The following is a 22,977-nucleotide window of genomic DNA, read 5'->3' as shown; positions in this document are numbered from 1 at the left end:
TTATCAGTGTCATATATAATGATATGTATGTTATATAATTTTAATATAATATTGAATGAAGAAAGAAAGATTTAAGGTAGAGAGTTCAACTAAAAAAAATTATAGATCAAGTTCAATTAAAATTTTAAAACAACTCTATAAATAGGTTTGTAAAATTTACATGTATATTTGAAAAATTAAATATATAAAGTCTGTTTGGTTCAGCTGTTTTTTGTAATTGTTAACCGTTAGCTGTGAGCCGCTAGCTGATAAACTATACGTGTTTTGAAAGATGATGTTAAAAATAAAAAAAGCTAAATATGTAAGATATTTTTAGATGATTTTTTTAAAAAATATGATTGGACGATTAAGCTTATTAATATAAGCTATCTGAATACAATATTTTTTTTGATAAGTCTCTATACAATGTTTTATCAATTAAAAATCATATATAAAACAAACCACTTCCATTATTTGTAAGTTTTTTTCCCTTTTTAAAGAATTTAATTTATTTAATATATTCTTTGATATATTCATATATATTTATTAATTTTCAATAATCAGTAAATTACATAATTTTAAGCTTCGGAGTGAAAATCATTTATAGAGTTAAATCCGAAACAATATTAAAATTTAAAATTACATTTTTATTGATAATTAGTTGGGAAAAAAATACCAAGAAACTATAACTCAAATGATAGAAGCGTAAGACGGTAATCTGCTAAGTTTTGGGTTCGATTTTTCCCACAACCGCTATCTCTGTCCAATTATTAAAAACAAATTGGAAAGAAAATAAATTTTAGATTCAAATTTGAATTAATAGTTGAATTTTTTTTTTTTTGAAACTCATAAAATTTCATTAATCAAAAAGCCATTTGATCGGCCAGAACATGATTTGAAACTTTTGGAGGACGTAATCCTTCCAAACACTGCTCCTAACAATGGTTGCTAAAGCCTCTCTAGCTAAATAATGAACAAGCATATTCGTACTCCTATTACAATAAGAAATACTAATACATTTTTCACTACTAACCGGACTTAAGCTATGTTTCGCTATTAGGCTCACATCAATACACAACACACTGTAATTAGTGGATGCCTCTATTGCAACTTTTGGGTTTGATATTACCTCAAAAGGAATTAGATTAGCTTCCTTTGCTATGATGATGTCTTCTCGGATGGCAATGTAAAATTTGAATCCAGCATTTTGAACCATTTCTGTGGAGTCTCTAAACAGCAGAGTATGCCAGAAAAAACCCCGGAGATGGTTGAAATCATCGGACAAAGCTGTGACCGTCGGAGCAGACACTGCGAACTGCCGGGTTGCTGGAATCTGATTCTCTCGAACCGCAAAAACTACTCCAAAAGGTGGAGACATACTAACCTTAAATTAGAGTAGAATAAATCTAACTCAATTAAGGCAAAACTAGAAAAACTTCTAAATCTAAACCAAAAGTGGTTGAGATAGCAAAAAAACTTGAAAAAAACTATAATAAACTGAAGAAATAAACAATACAAGCTAAATAATAAATTTAGGGAGGTGATTTTTAGCCTAAGAAGGCCTAAAAATCACCTCCCATGGCAAAAAGAGGAAGACGGCTACTACTTGGTGAGGAGAGAGGGCAGAGAACACTTTAGGGTTTTTTACTTTTCCCGTAATCTTTCAATAGTTGAAAATTTTAACAAAGACAATTAATGAAAAACATATAAATATCCAAAAATGTACTATTGGATTGGCACCGTTTATGATGGCTCAAAACGTGGACAATGTCAAAATTGGTGATGGATTGAGAAAGTTGTCTATCATTGTCACATAACGTCTACTAACAGGAGGCAAATCCCTCAACATCTTAAACATTTTCACAATTTTTTTTTAACTCCTGTGCTTTAGTTTCGTACAATTGAGTCCTTAAAAACTTGCTCGGTTCTTTTCAGTATCAACCCCTTTTCAAAAGTGAAAAGGCAAAATTGATCGCTTTTTAAGGAAACACAAATCAAATCCAATTTGAGGGATAAAAATTAGTTCGGTTCAATATTAAATTTTACCAAAATATAAGAATAGTTATTTAAAAAAAAGTTAAAGTTAAACTTGAAAAATTAAAAAACATTCAAATTAAAAATTAGATTTAGATCAAATGACAATACATTATATATTTTAACTACTCTTTTTTATCAGAAGTTAAATTGTATTTTTTTTTTGCCAAAGAAAGTTAAATTGTATTAAATGAAATGAAAATGTTATAATTAATCTAAAAACTGATTACGTAGGTTTGATTGTATTAAGTGAAACATGTATGTTTGATTGGCATTGGAATGAATACTATTTCTTGCACAGCTTTAACTAAAAATGATTCAAATGATATCATATTATAGATTACAAGATATAAATCTTAAATAAGCTTGATTATATGATATCATATTATAGATTACAAGATATAAATCCAAAGTTTTTATGTTAAAAGATTCAAATTCTATATAATACCATGATAAAAAATAAAAATAAGATTTCAATAAAATTTTAAATACAATTAGAAAAATTATGGCTAATTATTGATCTTTCTATTTGTGGTGGTGTTGTCTTTTATTAATAGTTGACATAATTCAAGCTTTTGGAAGTTATTTATTTCTTTCCTTAATTTTTTAATTTAGCAAGAGGTAAATCATTTGGGTTTTTGATAATATATTTTTTTCTTTTTAATTTAATATAAGCTATATCAGAGGCAAATTATTTAGAGATTTCTTATGTTTAGATATTTCTTTCTTTCTTTACTTTAATCTTAGCAGTATTAGTAAATTTTAGTATCGATTCAAAACTCAATTAAAACTACAGGCAGAGATAATTACGCGCTGTTTGATTTTTTCTGTCAAAATTTCACTTAACAGGTTCAACCAGTGGTTGAACTAGTTGAACCGGAAATCGGCGGACACAACAGTTCGGCTGCCGGTTCAGTTTCTAAAACACTGCGCTATTAATCTTGTTTATTAATTAATGCATAAAAACTGTCCAATAATCTTGTTCATATAATAATCAACCTACATCAATATGGATTAATATGATTCGTATACGAATATATATATAGGTAAGAAAATCGAAATATGTATGCAATTTAAATACAAATTAGGAATAAACAGAAAATGTTTGAAGAGATGAATTGAAATTTTATGTACTTAAAAATTCAAATTTGATACCAAAATTGCATAAATGTTGCTCTTATTAACTTTGAACGATCTATTCAAATTTGAACAATTAATAATTATTAATTGCAATAACATATTATTTCCATACTTCAAATTTTAATAATCAAACATAAACTTCATGTAAAAGTAAATGTAATAATGGGACCAAATCATGGATTTTTATTATGGAAATTTGACCTTTTTAGGACAATCAACAATGTTCACATAGTAGTTGAAATTATATATTAGGAATAATTGTATAAGTATTCTCATCACATTAATACTTTGTTGAATTGATGCATACAATAACTATAGAATGAGATTTTATTCCATTTCTGAAAAAGATTATTTATATTCAAACCCTAGATATAAACACATCCATCTTTGATTAATTTTGTCAAACCCAAAAAATAACAATTTTCTTTAATTTTAGTTTGTTCGAGGGCCGAGTTCGAAGTTAGAACTTAATCTTTTTAACCCTATGAATAATAATGGTAGTCCTAATGAAGATAATATCGTGCGCGAGAAGCAATCCGATCAATCTCGGGTTTTTCCATGTAGCTTTTGTAAGAGAGAGTTTTCGACATCTCAAGCTCTCGGAGGGCATCAAAACGCGCACAAACAAGAACGTCAATTAGCGAAAAGGCGTCAGGGGATGGATTTAAGTGCCTTTGGTCACTATCCATATCATAATTATCCTTATTCAAGCCTTTCCAATACTCATCCTTTCTATGGATCTTTTAGTAGATCACTTGGGGTTAGAATGGAGTCTTTGACTCAAAAACCGTCGTCTTATCCGTGGATGTCCTCCGCCAGCGGGGGATATCGATACGCTCAAGGCGGCTGGCCTAGGCACGCCATGATGAATACACAATCTTCCATTGATCATCATAGATTAAGGTTTGAGAGTTTGAATGGTCTTAATAATGGCGGATATGATACTATTCCGAGATTTGATGATAATAAACATAATTTATTTGCTTCTTCATCATCAAATAATTTGCCAATTATTAAATCATCGATCGGTGGTAATCCTTCACGAGGTGATTGTCCAACAAGGGATCAAGTCGATGCATCAGGAATTGATTTGTCATTAAAACTTTAGATATTATGTATTTGCTAGCTTTTAAAGAATATCACATGTTTGTTATTGATTTTTTATTCTCACAATTAATTTTAGATTTTTTTCAATGCAAAAATTATCATTTGTTTATGATATATGTTCATGCTCTATCGAAGCCTATTAATTAAAATTTACGTGCATGTTATTTTATGTATTTAAGCAAATATTGCATTCCCATGGAGGGGGTTATGCAATCTCCACTAATTAATTGTGCATAAACACAAAGTTTCCTGTTTTATTTTTTTATTTTAGTTATAAATTTTAGTCAATTTTGAGTCAACCATTTAAAATTATATAATAAATTAAAATACACAAAGGAGATATTTGATTATAAGGATCAAAGAACTCAAGATGATCAAATCCCTAATCTCATATGAAAATCAAATCTTCCTATAAAATTGGGTGCATGTTCCTTATATGAACTAATTAGCAAATCAAGAAAGTGACAATTGAATTGGGAGACAAGAATTATGATGAAGTGTCCTTCCTTTAAAAATTTGGGTGGACATTAAGTGTAGATTGTGTTCATTGTATCAAATTTACAAAATATCACGAATTCTCATCTAAAAGCAAAATAAAAAATATATAGTATAACCAACAAGTTGCAACTCAAATGATATGAGCGTTGGACAGCAAACTCTCGCGAATTCAGTTTTTTCTATAAACGCTTTCCTCTTTCCAATTATATAAAAAAGAATATTATATAATAAAAATATTATAAGATCAAAAAAAATGACGGTCTTTTTTTAATTTATAAGTTATTCATGTCTGATATGATATGTCTGCCATAATTCTTTTTAGGCTAAAGCATTTTTTTTAACGTGGATTTACTAAATGGAAAGTCCGTTAGTTTTGACAGAGACTAACCACACTCAGAGTTAGATCCGTTAAAAAAAGACCCATTGAAATAAAAATAGTAAATCCAAGGACTCTAAGTAATAAAAATAAAATGCAGGGACCAAATAATTAAAAAAAAATGTAGTATAGGAGCTTTCAGATAAGTTTAGCCTTCTTTTTAATACTGAACAAAAATATATTCCTTCTTACTTTACATCCCTCCAAATATTCTCTTAGAATTTATTCTCCTATTTCTTTATTCAACCTTTTCTCTTGAAAAATATAAAGAAAATAATATTATATAACTTTGTACGTTAATATAAGGTTTAAATACACTAAAAATCACAAACTTTTGCGTGTTTTTAGTATTTAACATAATATTTTAATTTTAATAAAAAAATACATGAACTTTTAAAATTTTACAATTAAAAGCAAAATAGTACTAAAAATGTTTAAACAAATTTCTAAAAAAATCAAAAAATATGACTTTTTAACTTTGTCAGGCTAAATATTAATCTTCCTCATGGTGTTCACATGAGAAGTTAAAATAAAAAGAAAAATATTCCAACTTTCCTTTATGTTTTTGCACACGAACAAAGGATCATTTTACCCTTCATTTTGGAACAAAATTTCAAACACGTCAAAATTAGCGAAATCAAATCATTTTTACTTTGAACTTAACAAAACCGTTTCAAATACTCCCTCCTAACTCTCACCCAATAAAGAGTGTAACACTCTCCAATCCGAATAAAAAAAACATATAATGGTCTTTAATATTCTTTTCATTTTATACTTGTTATTGTTAAAATTTTAATTATATCCTCTGAATTTTAAAAGTCAAATATCATTTTCATTTTATAGTTAAAACCTAAAAACCTTTTTGGACTTTTAACAAAAACCTATCTTTTTCAACCTTCACTCCAATGACGACTCCGGTGACGTCCATTTCCGCCAGTCCGGCGACGTCCATCTCCGTCAGTACGACGGCGTCCATCTTCGCTAGTACGGAGACGTCCATCAAGCTCAGACCATCTATAATTCAAAGCTCGTCTTCTGTTCAGACGAACAGATCTCGTCTGAAGACGAGATGCAGAGCTCGTATAAGCTTGTCAGAGAAGATGACAGCGATTCGACAGTCGTATTAAATTATGATTTATTATGAAACTCGCTCTTTTTTTTGTCATAGGGGGGTTTGATCTGGTTTTCCATACTTGTGGGTTTTTGTCTGGTTTGCCATACTTGTGGTTTTTTTTATACCTTTCTCGTAATTTTGACATGTTTGATATTTCGTGCCAACATCAGGGGTAAAATGATCTTTTGTTCCTTTCCACCCTATAAAAGTCTAAAGGCTTCAAAAAACTTCCATCATGAAAAGAAAAAAAAATTCAAAAATTCTCTCTTATTTCTAAAACTACAATGAGTTGCAGACAGCTTGAGGTTCATACAGAAGATCAAACACCACAGAAATGGAGTGTTTCATTAAAAGAAGAAGTGTTCAAAAGATTTTTGGCTCAACCAAATTCAATTGTTCATAAGATATTTGGTGATGGATCATTATTTAGTCCATTATTATTTGGCAAATATTTTGATCCTTCTGATGCATTTCCACTTTGGGAATTTGAGTCTGATGTTTTTTTGTGTAATCTTAAGAGCTCCGGCAAGACTAGTGTTGATTGGTTTCAGACAGATGATTTTTATGTATTGAAGGCAGAATTACCAGGCAAGTTATTTTTATTATTTCTCACTAAGTATTTCTTTTTCTGGAAAATAATATTTTTCAATTTTTTGTTTATAGTGTTTAGAGGAATACTTATATATGATAAACTCATACTTTTCAAGTTATCATTCCTTAAATACAAATTAAGAGCTTATATATGAGTTCATATTCAAGTGGCATGAAAGCACGGTGGAGCTCTCTCGAGTTTCTCTAGCGTAAATTTTGCTTTTCGTATTGTGATGTGAATAATAAATATAAATTAAGCGAGATAAATAAAATCAATAAATATATATTAGTTGGACTAAAATAGATTCTTAATAAAAAATAGTTTTTTTTTATTAAATTTCAATAATTAGTAAAAAAAATCCATGAAGTGGTACTGAATTTTCTGAAATTTGTTGAATTGTAAAACAGGATTTGGGATAAACACAGTGCAAGTATATGCTGAAAATGGAAAAATAGTTGAAATTAGTGGGCAATGGAAGAATCAACAAAAAGAAACAAAAGCAAAAGATTGGAGAAGTGGGCATTGGTGGGAATTTGGATATGTGAGAAAGTTAGAGGTACCTGAAGATGCTGATTTCAACAAAATTGAGGCATTTCTTAATAATGATCTAATTTTTGAATTAAGAATTGCCAAGAACTATTTGGATTGTCATAAGGATCCCAATATAGCTATAAATTCTGAATTAGTTTAAGTTTAGATGAGATTACTGAAATATACAATTTATAATTTTATGTTCAGTAATTTGTTAGTTCTAATTAAATAAAATCATCTTGTATAATCGCCATTTGTATATGCAGTTGTCTAAATTTTAAAAAAATTAATAGCAATATTATGTTAAAAATGTAAAAGTCTTTTAATTTTTTTGGAATGAAACTGTAAATCGTTTTAGTTGTTTTTTTGACACTTGAGCGGTTGAGCCCTTAACATGTTTTGACTGTGCAAAAAATTCCTTCAATCTTTTTTAAAAATAGCATATAAGCCTTTTCAGTTTTTTTTCCGTCACTGGAGCATTCAACGTTTTTAGTCTTTTTCTTTTTTTGACTATATTTATTTGCACTCTATAAAAATATTGAGGGTCCAAAGGGTTAAAAAAAATAACTTACATACTCTTTTTAAAAAAGGCAAAAATACTGAAAACTCCCCCACTTTTGAACTTTCTTTCAATTCCACCACCACCTTGGAGAATTCTCAATTGCACCCTATTTAGGGTTTTCAATTTTCATCTGTACCCCAAAATAAAAAAAATGGATAATTTAATTAATTTAATGATAAAATTATTAAAACCAACTAAATAGAGGGATTGTATCATTATTATTTTCATTTGAAAAAAACAAATAAATTAGTATATGAAGTATTAATTTAAACTTTTTTCTAAATAAAAAGAGGTCATTTTAGTCAATTGGGGTACAGACGAAAACTGAAAACCCTAAATGGGGTGTAATTGAAAATTCTCCTATGTGGTGGTGCAATTGAAAACAAAATCAAAAGGTGGGGGTTTTTTAAATATTTTTGCCTTTAAAAAAATTAAAAGGTTCTTTTTAATTTTATCTTCTGTCCACTTTCTTTTTATCAATGAAACTCTTTTACATCAATGTTTGAGGTGAAGTTTCATTTTAAGGTGAAAACATGGAACTCAAAAAAAATTGAAACGATTATGGAATGGTTTTGAAGTTGCATATTAAATTTAATATATAGTAAGTATATGGTTCACAACTTGGGGATGTAGCTCAGATGGTAGAGCGCTCGCTTAGCATGCGAGAGGTACGGGGATCGATACCCCGCATCTCCAATTTTTCTTTTGGTATTTATTTTTAATTATTTACTGAAGAAAATGAGTCATGAGATTACGAGCTCTATAATGTCTCTATCTTCGAAGCCCAAAATAAAGAGAACATGTTTCAAAAAAAAAATAGAGAAAATTACACCAAATCACCCAAAAACTCAAAAGTTTGTATAAATCACCCAACTTTTTTTTTTTTGCAAAAATCCCTCAATTTTAAAAGATTCTTTTCATCCCTATCTTTTAATAGTTGTGATTACTATTTTATCCCTATGGTGTATTTTACCTATTGTGTTTTCATTACACCTAATAATTTCTCCTCATTTTACATAAACCGGCCAATTCTAACCGAACCACCACCGGTCAGACCATTATTGGCCGGTCAACGGCCGGACCACCGCGGTCAACGCCGGTCAACGCCCGGACCGCCGCGGTCAACGCCCGGACCACCGCGGTCAACGGTCAGACCAATACTGGTGAACGCCGGTCGGACCACCAATGGTTGGTGGTCTGACCATTTTTAATGGTTGGACCAATACTTGTTTAATAATTAAAAATTAAATAAAACAACATATTGGGGTTAAGGGGATTTGAACCCTTGACCTCTTACAAGAATGACCAAGTGCTTTGCCATTAAGGCAAAGGTTTATTGCTGTCAACATTTGCTCTATAATGTATCTATATATTATATACATCTGATTATAAATTTATTAGAATAAAATTATTTTTATAGTATAAATTAAATATAAACTAAATATCAGTTTAAATTAAAGGTACTATTAAATAAGTCTAATTTAATTTATTTAATAAATATTTACACAGTAAAAATATAAAATATACATATATTTATATTTTACACTCTTTATTAATACATGAGTAAGACTAGTAAGATATTTCACTTGTTAAAATTAAAAAATATAATGGTTTGCTGGTCAAACCCGAGGTGGTCGTGGTCGGATACGTGGTGGTGGGACCCGCCATGGTGAGCAAAAATTCAATATAAACCTAATAACGACTTAATGTCAACTCAATGACAACTTAATGTTAACTTTATTATTTATACTATTAAAAATAATTTATAAAATGACAAATAAAGTAATAGTAATTTAAAAGCAAACTATCTAAGATTTTATTGACATGAGTCGAAAGTAAATTTAAAATAAATGAACTGAATATAAACTTAATATGAACTCAATGTCAACTTAATATAAACTCAAAGTAAACTTAATGTGAACTTAATATAAATTTATGTCAACTTAATGTAAATTTAATGTTCACTAAATATCAACTCAAAGTAAATATTTTGATAAATAATTATAAATTTTAAATGAAATTATTTTTTTATTATAATAGTAAAATTATTTTTTTATAATTCATACTTTTAAAAATAAACTAATTGTAGAATGAAAGTATATTATATAAGATTTTTCGCAATGATTTATGTAAATTTAATGTCAACTCAACGTCGAATCAATGTAAATTCAATGATGACTCAGTGTCAACCCAATATAAACCTAATGTCAACTCAACGTCGAATCAATGTAAACTCAATGATGACTCAATGTCAACTGAATATAAACTTAATATGAACTCAATGTCAAGTCAATATAAACTCAAAGTAAACTTAATGTGAACTTAATATACATTTATGTCAACTTAATATAAATTTAATGTTCACTAAATATCAACTTAAAGTAAATATTTTGATAAATAATTATAAATTTTAAATGAAATTATTTTTTATTATAATAGTAAAATTATTTTTTTATAATTCATACTTTTAAAAATAAACTAATTGTATATTGAAAGTAAATTATTTAAGATTTTTTGCAACTATTTTTGTAAATTAATGTCAACTTAACGTCAAATCAATGTAAATTCAATGATGATTCAGTGTCAACCCAATATAAATATAATGTCAGCTCAACGTCGAATTAATGTAAACTCAATGATGACTCAATGATGACTCAATGTCAACTCAATATAAACCTAATATCAACTAAATGTAAACTTAATATAAATTAAACTTAATATCAACTCAATGTCGACTCAATGTCAAGTGAATGTAAATCTAATATCAACTCAATGTAAAATTGATGTAAACTACATGTCAATTCAAAGTAAATGTTTTAGTAAATTATTATAATTTTAAAAATTAACTTAATATTAACTCAACGTCGACTTAATATCAACTTAATGACGATTCAATGTCAACTCAATGTAAACGTAATGTCAATTCAATGTAATCCTAATGTCAACTCAGTGTAAATATCATGTCAATGCAATGCAAACCTAATGTCAACTCAATATAAATTTAATGTCAATCTGAAAAAGTAAATTATTTTAATTTTGAAATGTAACTTAATATCAACTCAATGTAAACTCAATGTGAACCTAATATCAACTCGATGTGAACCTAATGTCAACTCAATGTAAACTTGATGAAGGTTACATGTCAATTTGAAGCAATTTTTTTAGTAATTTATTATAATTTTAAAAACTAACTTAATATCAACTAAATTAACTTATATTATTTATTTTGAGTTTATATCGAGTTGACATTAAGTTAATTGTGTTTCTAATACATTAATTTATAAATTTATTTTAACTTAATTTACTTTAAGTTAATATTTAATTTACACTAGTATTAATTTAATTAGAATAAATTAATTTAAATTTTAACAAGCGTAATATTTTATTAGTATTTTATAATCAACCATTTTAATATGTTTATATTTAGTTTACATGCTTTCTTATACATTATTAAAGAGTATATGTATATATATAAAAGAGTAAATAAAGACAACAAACATGTCTTGCCTTGATGGTTAGACACATGGACAAAGAGTGAGAGGTCATGGGTTCTATTCCTACTAATAGCAAATTTATATTTTATTTAATTCTTTTAAAATCTCACCACTATAGTTGATTGCCCGTTGACCGTTGGTTGACCGTCGTTGACCGCGGTGGTCCGAACGTTGACCACGGTGGGCCGGCCGTTGACCGCGGTGGTCCGGCCGTTGACCGGCGTTGACCGCGGTGGTCCGGCCGGTCGGACCGAAAATTGGTCGGTGACGGTTGGTTAGTTTGTCTAACCAAATCCACATTTGCCACGTGTCATTATTTGATTGATTCAAACATAAACCAATGAAATGTTGACAAATATCAAGGACAATATTGTCTCATTTTTTTTTTATTTTGGGTTATGAGGGATTTTTGTAAATTTTTTATTTTTTTTGAGAGATTTTTGCCAAAATCAAAATGGTGAGGGAAAAGTGAAACACCATAGGATTTTTAGGGGATTTGTGTAAAAAACCCAAAAAAATAAGGGCTTTTTATATGTTTTACGGGTTTTTCTTAGACATTTACTTTTATACTTAATGATTTAATTATTTACATTGAGCACCATTTTAATTTACTTTTTTAGACCTAATTTTTATATTGTTATCTTTTCTACAATTTCATCTATTTTCTCTCATTATCGGTAGTTTCTTTCCTCTTCTCCACGATGGTGAAGATTTAGCTGCGGAGGAGGCAACGAAATGACGGAGAAAATGAAACGGCGGTGGAGGCATTAGATCGATGGTAAAGACGGAAAAGTCGGCGGCGATAATATCTAAAATTTGGTGAGGCAGAACGGCAGCGGCGAAAAAGGAAGAGCGGCAGCGGTAGAGAAGGAAGAACAACGGTTTTTTTCCTTTTCCCATGATTTTCTTAACAATTGTTGTGTCTTTGTTTAATTGAATTTTTTAGTGAAGGCCTATTATTAAATTACTTGTGAACGGATTAGGAGTTGTCAATAAATTTGTTGAATTAATTGCTTGTGCTGCAACAATGCCTAAGATGCATCAACACTCCTCATCTCTTAGCCATCACTTTTTTGTTCTCTGTGCAAGTTCTTTCATTATTGTAATTGTGCAAGGCTAGTGGCTGCTTAATTGTTTTTCAACAGTGGCTTAACCTACCAAATATTTGTGCTCCTTTTGTGATTTTAGGGATCATATCATGTATATTACAAGGAGGGTTGGCTCTTTCCCTTCCTAGTGCCAACTTGCTGTAACGGAAAATCTCCAATTCCATAAAGGCGTTGCTAGTTTAATATGTATCCTAAGATTTTAAACTACTTTCAAGGACCTTGACTTTAGGCAATGAACCATTAAGTTTATCAAATTTCTAGAGGTTATTTTGTGCATAATGTTGCTTAAATTGTACATTATACGGTCTTCTAATGATTTACTCTTTTATGTGCATTTTCTATGTTTCTTTATAGAACAATCATCAGATCTTTAGCCGCTTTACACTAAAAATTTACAGCTTAAGCATAATCATCATATCTTTAGCTTCTTTTGCACTGCATTCTTTCTGTATCTATATTTCTTTTTGTTTGAAATCTCTTTGCTGCTGATCTTGTAGCAATGTTAGCTAGTTGTGAGTATTTATGAATTTTTAAGGTTATGCTCAACCATGTATATAAATTCATGGTACATTTTTGAATAGTTATAGTAATTGGAAAAATTAATCGAGTTAGAAGAAGATTGTGATAATGACTATTGTATTGGAATTTTAGCTTCGTGTATCATTCTATGAGATTGGATCTTTTTACGCTCTCTAGTTTAACTAGATATCAGCTGAGGTAGAAGATCGTGTCATTCTTTAATGTTATTGCAAGACCTTTTCAAAGTTCTGTGTGTGTTTTTGCACGTATTGAATGTCAACTTCTTTTGGTTTCGCAGGTGATATAATATATGTTTGTTGTACCAAAGACGAGAACTTTAAATCTAATATCAATGTAGATGAGGAGTTCTTGCCCGTCAAAACGGTGATCTTACAATCATATATGATGTCATCGGAACATACTACTGGAGTTAGTGGCCGCTGGGCACATGTTGTAGTAGAAATCACAATCCCCATAGTCGTCTCGATAATTTCTTACTTTTTGTATTTTTGGCCTTTTTTTTTTCTTTTTTGTCAGTAACAATAAATGTAGTTTATCGTGAAACTAAGTGTAATGATATTGTTTACAATCAACTATTTTAAATATGAATTATTAATATTTCTGAATAATTACAATGTTACACTGCTAATTTTACTTTAATTTTGTGTTGACATTATGTTGATATTTTGTTAATCTTCAGTTGATATTTTGTTGATTTTCAATTGATATTTTATTGCTTTTAACATTGATAAAGAAAGACGATATTGTTGATATATAATCAAACTAAAAATGAAAATAAATTAAATTGAGACTGGATATATTTTTTTATTAATTTTATGTTGATATTTGGTTGATTTTATGGTATATTTTTTTTTCTTTATTTTGGATTTTGAATTTTTTTGAATGTTGATTTTTGTCAGTTTTAAAATCAACATAAAATCAACAATATTTAATAAATTGGGTAATATTCATTTTTAATTTTTTTATACTATTTTTTTTTTATTTTTTTTTGTTTTTTTTTGCTCATGATTAATCAACATTTAGTATTTTTATAATTTTTAATTTTTTTTCATATATCAGCATAAAATCAACACAAAATCAATATTTGTTATGTTTTTGAAAGACATATTAATTTTTGTCTTTTCACTTATTGACATGTTGTTGATATGATGTTGATTGTAACAGTCACTTAAGACTAGGTCAACTTCTACTTCTTCGAAAAAGAAACATTTCAGTAAATTTGATAAAGTTTTGTATGATGCCTTCATTAAGGTATTTCATCTTTGTATTTTTCTATAATGCTAATTTAACTTCACTTCTTTAAATTAGAAATTAAAATAAAAAAAATCAATATACATGTTGATATATTGTTGATATGATGTTGATTGTAGCAGTCACCTAAGACTAGGTCAACTTCTGGTTCTTTAAAGAAGAAATCTTCCACTGCAACCTATGAATTTGAAAAGGTTTTATTGTTGACATATCGTTTATTCGTCGAGCATTTGATTGATTGCAATCATAATCATTTGTCATATTCGTTGGATGAAATGGAATTGTATCATAACCAGCGTTGTCAAAGCTTGGTTAAGTATGGAAGGTGGAAGACGGAAAACAATTATTAGATTTTTTGAAATATATTTTTTAATTGGTGAACTATTGTGTTGGTTGTATGTTTAATATTTTTTTTATATGTAAGGATGATTTTAATTTTTAATTTTTAATTTTTTATTTGACTTTTTATTTTTGTTTTTTCATATTGTTTTGAGTAGGGGTAAGCATCTGTCGGTTCGGTTCGGTGGGAAAATTTTTGGTTTTTTTGGTTTGGAAATTTTCCAAACCGAATCGAACTTTTAGTTTGGAAGTAAATAAATCGAACCAAACCGAAAAATTTCGGTTTGGTTCGGTTCGGTTTAAACCGAATTTAATTACTTTTTTTATTTTTTTTATATTTTTTATTAAAATTAATTCAAATATTAAATAATTAAAGTCTAATAAACTTTCATATATGTTTAAATAACAATTATTAATTCATATATCAACAATAATTAAGATATAAAGACAAAAAACATATAAATATGAGTATATATGTATATTATTTTTTTAAAATTATATATTTTATATTAAACTTCGGTTTTTTCGGTTTTTCGGTTTTCAAAACACCCAAACCAAACCGAACAACGAACTCCGAACTTTACCTAAAGTAGGAACCGAACTAAACCGTTTTCACCGAAACACCGAACCAAACAACGAAGTTCATTTCGGTTCGGTTTGATTTTTCGGTCTGGTTCGGTTCTTCCTCGGCCTTAGTTTTGAGTACTTACTTTGATAATTTCTTTATCTGATTCATTTATTTTGAATTTTTGTACTTTTGTTGTTCTTTAGCAGAATTACTACTATGATACTAACAATTAATGCTAATTTAGTGAAGATTTTTTTTTATAAATACATTCTTTGGTGTTTTATAGTCCAATTATATATCCATCGGTTTTAATATATCAACATAATGTCAACCATAAATCAACAACGAATCAACATAAAAAATAAAATAAAACATATATTTTTGAAAAACTGTGACAATCAATAAATATCAACAAGAAATCAACAACATGTCAACATGATAATGCTAACATATCATTATCTATTCTCAGTTAAATTTTATTATTTTTTAGTTTATTTCACGGACAAAATTATCTAATTTACCAATGTTTTTTTAGAATAAAATTTTCCAATGTTAAAATCAAGCAAATACAAACTGATTATCAACATAAAATCAACAACATATCAACACAAGATCAATATAAAATCAACTGTGCAACATTGTAAATATTTAGGATATTAATAATTCATATTTAAAATGAATTGTAAACAATATCATTACATTGAATTTCACAAATATTACATTTATTGTAATTCATGAATTACACGTACTACACATTTATTAAATGATTACATAGTTTGACCTCCCTCTTTTTGAAAAATAAGAATTCACGTTATTTTTGATTTTTTTTGATTTTTTTGGATTTTGACTTTTTGTTACTGTTGATATTTTTCGTCAGTTTTAATATCAACACGATATCAACACAAAATCAACATATGTAATAAACTAACTAATTTAAATTTTTCAATCTTTTTTGACATTAATTTTTATTTTTTCAACATTTTTCATTTTAATTTCATTTTTTTTTATTTTATTTCACATATAATGTGTTCTTTTTCGTTAATGTTAAAATTAATTAAATATCAACATAATATCAGCACGATGTCAACATAAAATCAACATTGTAACATTACAATAATTTAACATCATTATTTTTCTTCTTCCCCGATGCTACCATATCATTATCTAGTATTAATTTAATTTAATTTTTTTAGTTTATTTCACAGACAATATTATCTTATTTGTCAATGTTAAAATAAAAAAAATATATTGATATCAACATCAAGTCAACATAAAATCAACAACACTGTAATATTACAATAATTCAGCAACCAATCATCATCAACAAATCGTTCTGTAGAATAAAAAAAACGCAGAAATACAACAAATACAAGAAAATTGCAGAAATAGTGTAATTTAATTCCATAAAATCATAAAATCATTCTACATAACATGAAATGAGTATTAAATTCTTCAAAGACGCTCTTTATACATGTTTAATGGTGAAAAAACAGTAAAAAATAAACAAATTATAGATCTGAAAATGAAAAAAAAAAACAGAAAATTTCAGATCTAAAATCAAAAAGATAAAAGAAAGATGGCGGCACGACGGAGATGGAACGGCGGAGGCAAATCGGCGAAGGTGGGACGGCGCAGGCGGGACGACGGTGAAGAAGGAACGGCAGAGAGAGAGAAATCTGAGTTGAAAGAGAAAGAAAAGAGAAATATAAGGAGAGAGAAAATAATTGTAATTATGAGAGTTTGTGTTATTAGGGTTCTATATATATGAATGGTATAAAAGTAATAATTTTTCCCTTAAATGGTATTTTTTAAATGTCAAATATGTGTTGGTATAAAAATAAATCAAATATGAATGGTTGTTGTTTGTGTAAAAAGTCCAAAAAATAAAGAGAACAAAAGTCTTGTTTCTTTCACAACATCCGAAATTCGGAACTAAAGAATTTCTTTTTTGATAAAGGAACTAAAGATTTAAGAGAACATTACTTGCATCATTTTTAACTCAAAATCAAGTCATGTTTTTTTCTTCTCTTATTTTTAAAAACTACAAAATTAAAAACTATACATAATAAAATTTATATTAAATTTATTAACTTATTAAATTTTATAATAAACTATACACTTGAAGGTTTGTCTCAGTTGGCCAAGTTCTAATAATATGTGTATGAGGTTGAGGGTTCGACCCTCAACACTCACAGGTTGTGTGCCTATTTAAAAAATGTTTAACATTAACTCCCGCTAACCCCCGCTAACAATTAGAGTAGATTATCTTTGACAATAAAAAAATTTATAATAATATAATTTTATTTATATCAATATTAAATATAAATTAAAAGACAAATATTTATTAATTAAATTATTTCACTTCGTTAACTCTTCTTAAAAAAATTAATCTTAACGAAAATAAAATTTAAGAAAAACATCATAGTTTTCTTCCAAATCAAGAAAAAGATGTAAATATTTATATGTCATGTATGTTAGAATTATTTACTCGAGGTTTATTTTTTACCATAAATTTTTTGGTTCAGCTGTTTCTTATAGCTGGCGGCTGTTAGCTGTTGCTGATAGCTGTTAGCTGTTGGCTGGTAGCTGATAGCTGATAGACCATTAGTGTTTGGTGAGATTTAATTAGCTGTAACTGTTTATATATAAAATGACCGTAAAGGGCATAATTTTTGTTTTTATTTATTAAATTATGAATATATTATATCATATATTATTTAACAAAAGTATTAATAATTATTTTTTATAAGAATCAATATTTAGTTTAAACTTATTTAGATATTTTTTTGATAAATTTGTAATAAATTTTTCAAAAAGTTATTAAATTATATTTGTTTTAATATAAATAAAATAATTTTATATACTTTATAAATGATTAGAGTATTTAAAAATAATTTAAATAATTTTATATATAAAAAAACAATATATTCTAATAGCGGTAATTTTGTCTAAATAATGAAACAGCTATCAGCTGTTGGCAAAAAGCTCCAAAATGGAGTTTTTCAAACAACAGCTGTTGGATGTTCAAAAAGCTCTAAAAAAACTCTGAAAAATTTCTCATCAAACACTTTGGTGGAACTTTTTGAAAAGCAAAAATCAAAAACTCCACCAAAAAGTTGAACCAAACACCCCCATTAGCCAAATTTTTTTCTCTACGATTCAATCTCCTATATTTCACATACACGCGCGCGCACACACACACACACACCAATTTGATCTGCGCGATCAGTTCAACCAAATAAACCAGACAACCAGCTATTAGGCCGGTTTAACAACTTTAAAATTCTTTTCATTATAAATTCTTTTAAAATCAGTTGAACCGACCTAATATCCTATAATTTGAATGAACCGTACATGGTTTAACCAATTTGAAAGGATTTTATAATCGAATTGGTTCGACAATCATGGTTAGACCCCTGATTGTGATTGATGAGCATGAATATGTTAGCTTTGAGCTGTTAGTATATAGTGATGGATGTAGGTTAAGACATAAATTCAGAAAATCGAATGTCTTTATTAAAAATGTATTGAAGGAAGCAAGTCAGTTGCTCATATACCAAACCAAGGAAACTCTAATGAAGGCTATGTTTCAACAAATTAATTTTGCCGTCTTGTCTATTGACAAGTGTGGTTTTTGTTTTTTGGTATTGGGGTCTTGTTTATTAACTGGTGTGATTTTTAGTTGGGTTCAGTGCCCAATCATTTTTTTGCACGGTGGACCAGTTCATGAGAAGGGTGCATGCAAGTTTTTACGTAGTGAGTTTCTTTATTTGAGGCTTTTGTCATTCTCGTTTCTACTTGCTTTTTGGGTGTTGATTGTCATGGCGTCGTCTAGTTTGGCTGATGTTTATTCTCGTACTACGGTTGAGGATGAAGAGGAGGGTGGTCTGGATGTGGCGGAGGAGGAGGAAGGGATGATTGAGGAGGGGTTTAGTTGGTGTTTGGTGGGGAAACTTCTTCTGGATAAAAATGTTAATTTTTTAGTTATGAAACAGATGTTGGCTGAAATCTGGAAGCCAGTTATGGGAGTGAGGATTGAAATGCTGGGTCCTAACCTTTTTTTGTTCAAATTTTATCATGCTCTAGATTTGAAGAGGGTTGTAGATGGAGGTCCTTGGACTTATGAGAAGAATTTGTTGATTTTGAAGAGGCTGAGTGTTGGGGAGGTGCCAGCAGCCATTCCTCTATGGAATGTGGATTTCTGGATTCATATCTTAGATGCCCCGGCAGGGTACGCTACAGAGAAGATTGGCGAAAACATTGGGAATTATCTTGGTCGTTTTGTTGATTGTGACCTCAAAGGAGTGAGAGGATCTGATTTGAAGGCGTTTCGAGTTCGAGTGAGTTTAGATGTTCGAAATCCATTAAAGCGACGTATGAAGTTGAGACGTGGTGGGGGCAACTGGAGTTGGATTAATTTCCAATATGAACGAATGCCTACATTCTGTTTTTGCTGTGGGATTATTGGTCACTCGGAAGACTTTTGTGCTAAGTATTTTGAGAACCCAATTCCAAAAGAGTTTCTACCGTATGGAGTGTGTATGCGTGCTACCCTCAGAAGATCGATTGTTAATACGGGTGATAAGTACTTGAGAGCGACGAGCCCAATCAGGGTTCAAAATGAAGAAGATGATGATGAGGTGGAGGAGCTGAATGGAAAGATTGAGGAGAATCTTATGATATCCAAGAATAACAATAATTCCATTTTGAATTTGGAAAGTTCTTCCAAGGTTGGAAGGGTAGGGGAAAGATCAGATATTAGTGCTGTGGGCAAATCCTCAAATTCAAAATTCCATTGTGAAAAGATTTCGTTGGGTGACAATTCTAGGAATATGGATGAGTTGACTTTGGATTCAAAAAGGAAACGGTTGGAGAGTGGGGTAGCTGCGAAGGATGGTTTGGTTGGGGTAGATTTTCATAAAGATTCTATGATTATTGACTCAAATAATTCTGGTCCGGTGGGTCCTGGTAACCAGGCCCGCCAAGCCCAATGAATGTTATAGCCTGGAATTGTCGTGGATTGGCCAGTCCACAGGCAATTCGTTTTTTACGTAATCTGGTCAGAACTAGAAGCCCGAATATTTTGTTTTTAAGTGAGACGTTGATTAGCTTAGCCAGAGTGGAGGCTATTAGAGTGGCAATGAAGTTTGATGGGTTACTGTGTGTGGATTGTGTTGGACATAGAGGAGGTCTTGCTCTTCTATGGAAAGGTTCGGTTGATGTGTTGTTGAATAGGTTATGTGAGAATTATATTGATGTTACTATTGGTAGCTCGGATGAGAGTAAATGGCGTCTTACAGGCTTTTATGGATTCCCTGAGAGAAATCGTCGTAGAAATTCGTGGCAAATGTTAAAAGATCTTAGTACGCACTATTCGATTCCTTGGTGCGTTATTGGGGATTTTAATGATCTGCTATCTCGAGATGAGAAACGAGGGGGTCAGCTGCAGCCGATGTGGTTGATTAACGGCTTTCGTAATGCTGTTGCTGAGAGCGGGCTCATAGATATGGGGGCGAAGGGGTACTTTTTTACGTGGGAAAGAGGTAGAGGTACGCCGAGATGGGTTGAAGAGAGGTTGGATCGTGTCTTGTGTACGGATGACTGGAGGGAGAGGTTTCATAATGCTGAGGTTTCAAATCTTAGTGTTACTACGTCTGATCACAAACCTATTCAGTTGTCTTTATTTGGTAATGGTTGTGTTAGGCAGCCCCGTCGTTTTCGTTTTGAAAATAATTGGGTTGCGAAGAAAGATTGTGGAGCTGTTATTGATTTAAACTGGAGAAATTCATCGGGTGGGTCTATTGTGGAGCGTATTAATAAGACTTCCGTTGCTTTAGCTGGTTGGAGTAGGAATCTGAAGTCTAATTTTCCAAAAGCTATCGAAGTAAAAAAACAGGAGATATCCTTTTGGCAAAGTAAGCAGGATGCAGAGGGTTTGTCTCAGTTTAATAAAAGCTCAGCTGAGTTACATAGCTTGCTTGAGGCGGAGGAAGTTCACTGGAAACAGCGAGCTAAGAAATTCTGGTTGCAAGAGGGAGATTCAAATACCAAGTTCTTTCATAATTCTGCGTCGGAGAGGAAGAGACGTAACCGTATTTCGAAGTTGCGAGATGAGAATGGGGTGTGGAAGTCCTCTGAGACCGAAGTTGCGGGTATCCTGCATAAGTATTTTTCTGACTTGTTTGTTTCTTCGATTCAAAATTTTGTGGCAGTAGAGTTCGATGTGTCAACAAAAATTTCAGATGAGCAGAATATTAATCTGGTTAATCAGATTTCGATCGAAGAAGTCAGGAGAGCAGTGTTTAGTATGCATGATGATAAGTCTCCGGGGCCCGATGGTCTGAATCCTGCTTTTTACAAGCATTTTTGGAGCACTGTTGGGACTGATTTGACATTGCTTTGTCGACAGTTTATGGAGTCTGGGAAGATGGAGAAAGGGCTAAATGATACGAGCATCACTCTTATTCCAAAGGTGTGCAACCCGGAGTGTGTTTCTGACCTTAGACCGATCTCGTTATGTAATGTAGCCTACAAGATTATCTCAAAGGTTTTGGCGAATCGTATGAAGCGTCTAATGCCTTTGATTATTTCCGAATCGCAGAGTGCGTTTGTGGAAAATAGGCTTATTACAGATAATTTTTTGGTGGCGTTTGAAATAGGGCACTATCTTAGAAGAAAGAGGCAGGGAAGGGATGGGACAGTAGCTTTTAAAATCGACATGAGCAAGGCGTACGATAGGATTGAATGGCCTTTTATTCGTTTTATGCTTTTGAAATTGGGGTTTGGCGTTAGGTGGACAGATTTGATTATGGAGTGTGTGTCTTCAGTTCGGTTCACTAGTGTTGGAGATAATTACGATGATGACCCAATTATTCCTTCTCGGGGTCTTCGTCAGGGTGATCCGTTATCACCTTATCTGTTTATTATTTGCGCAGAGGGTTTGAGCTGTTTGCTAGTAGAGGCGGAAAGGAACGGTTTGTTGCATGGAGTGTCTATTTGTAGGGGTGCACCGTCGGTGAGTCATTTGTTCTTCGCGGATGATAGTTACTTGTTTTTTCGCTCTAATGTCGATGAAGCGGAAGTGATTATTTCTATCCTTGGTTCTTATGAAAGTATGTCAGGGCAGAAGGTGAACCTTAGTAAGAGTAGTGTGTTGTTTAGCAGGAATGTCTCAGAGGAGCGTAGGAGCGCGATCTGTGATGTTCTTCGGGTATCAGAGGTAGAGGATCAGGGTAAGTATTTAGGCTTACCGTCTCTGGTGGGTAAGAATAAGAGACAAATCTTCCATTTTATTAAGGAGAGGGTTTGGGGAAAAATTAAGGGGTGGAGTTCTAAGGTTTTGTCTCGTGGAGGGAAAGAAGTTTTATTAAAGACGGTTGCTCAGGCTATGCCTAATTATATCATGAATGTGTTCTTAATTCCGTTAGAGTTGTGTGGCGAATTAGAACGCATGATGAATTCGTTTTGGTGGGGTCGAAATCGCGAGGAGAAGCGAGGGATTTGTTGGGCAAGTTGGGATAGTCTTTATAAACCAAAAAAGCATGGTGGCATGGGGTTTAAAAAAGTTCACGATTTTAACTTAGCTATGCTTGCACGGCAAGCTTGGAGACTAGTTTCTAATTGTGAATCCCTGCTAAGCAAAGTGTTTAAAGCTAAGTATTTTCCGAGTTCTAGTTTCTTGGAGGCTAAGCTAGGGAATAATCCTAGTTTTGTTTGGCGGAGTATTTTTGCGGCTCAGAGTGT

The 22,977-nt window shown here is 30.5% G+C and overlaps 2 protein-coding genes, 1 long non-coding RNA gene and 1 other non-coding gene across 4 annotated transcripts; all 4 read left to right on the top strand.

The window, feature by feature from the left end:
- The first annotated feature begins 3,637 nt into the window (after nucleotides 1-3,637).
- LOC126668161 (zinc finger protein 3-like) lies at nucleotides 3,638-4,261 on the top strand. The gene has a single exon (XM_050361374.1). The coding sequence runs from the start codon at nucleotides 3,638-3,640 to the stop codon at nucleotides 4,259-4,261; it is 624 nt and encodes a 207-aa protein (XP_050217331.1).
- A 2,237-nt stretch (nucleotides 4,262-6,498) lies between these two features.
- On the top strand, nucleotides 6,499-7,618 carry LOC126669746 (21.7 kDa class VI heat shock protein). The gene is made up of 2 exons (XM_050363293.1): nucleotides 6,499-6,836; nucleotides 7,248-7,618. Exons 1-2 carry the CDS (start codon nucleotides 6,533-6,535, stop codon nucleotides 7,529-7,531), a joined length of 588 nt encoding a protein of 195 aa, XP_050219250.1. The 5' UTR covers nucleotides 6,499-6,532; the 3' UTR covers nucleotides 7,532-7,618.
- Nucleotides 7,619-8,556: 938 nt separating this feature from the next.
- On the top strand, nucleotides 8,557-8,629 carry TRNAA-AGC (transfer RNA alanine (anticodon AGC)). Its single transcript has one exon. It is a non-coding gene; the product is annotated as a tRNA-Ala (tRNA).
- Nucleotides 8,630-12,010: 3,381 nt separating this feature from the next.
- LOC126669546 (uncharacterized) lies at nucleotides 12,011-13,684 on the top strand. The gene is made up of 2 exons (XR_007638503.2): nucleotides 12,011-12,308; nucleotides 13,354-13,684. It is a non-coding gene; the product is annotated as an uncharacterized LOC126669546 (long non-coding RNA).
- Nucleotides 13,685-22,977: the final 9,293 nt, after the last annotated feature.

This window comes from Mercurialis annua, linkage group LG2, assembly GCF_937616625.2.
Source record: "Mercurialis annua linkage group LG2, ddMerAnnu1.2, whole genome shotgun sequence".
Lineage (NCBI taxonomy): Eukaryota > Viridiplantae > Streptophyta > Magnoliopsida > Malpighiales > Euphorbiaceae > Mercurialis > Mercurialis annua.
Note: the sequence above shows the minus strand (reverse complement) of the source record. Positions and strands in the feature narration are given on the sequence as shown.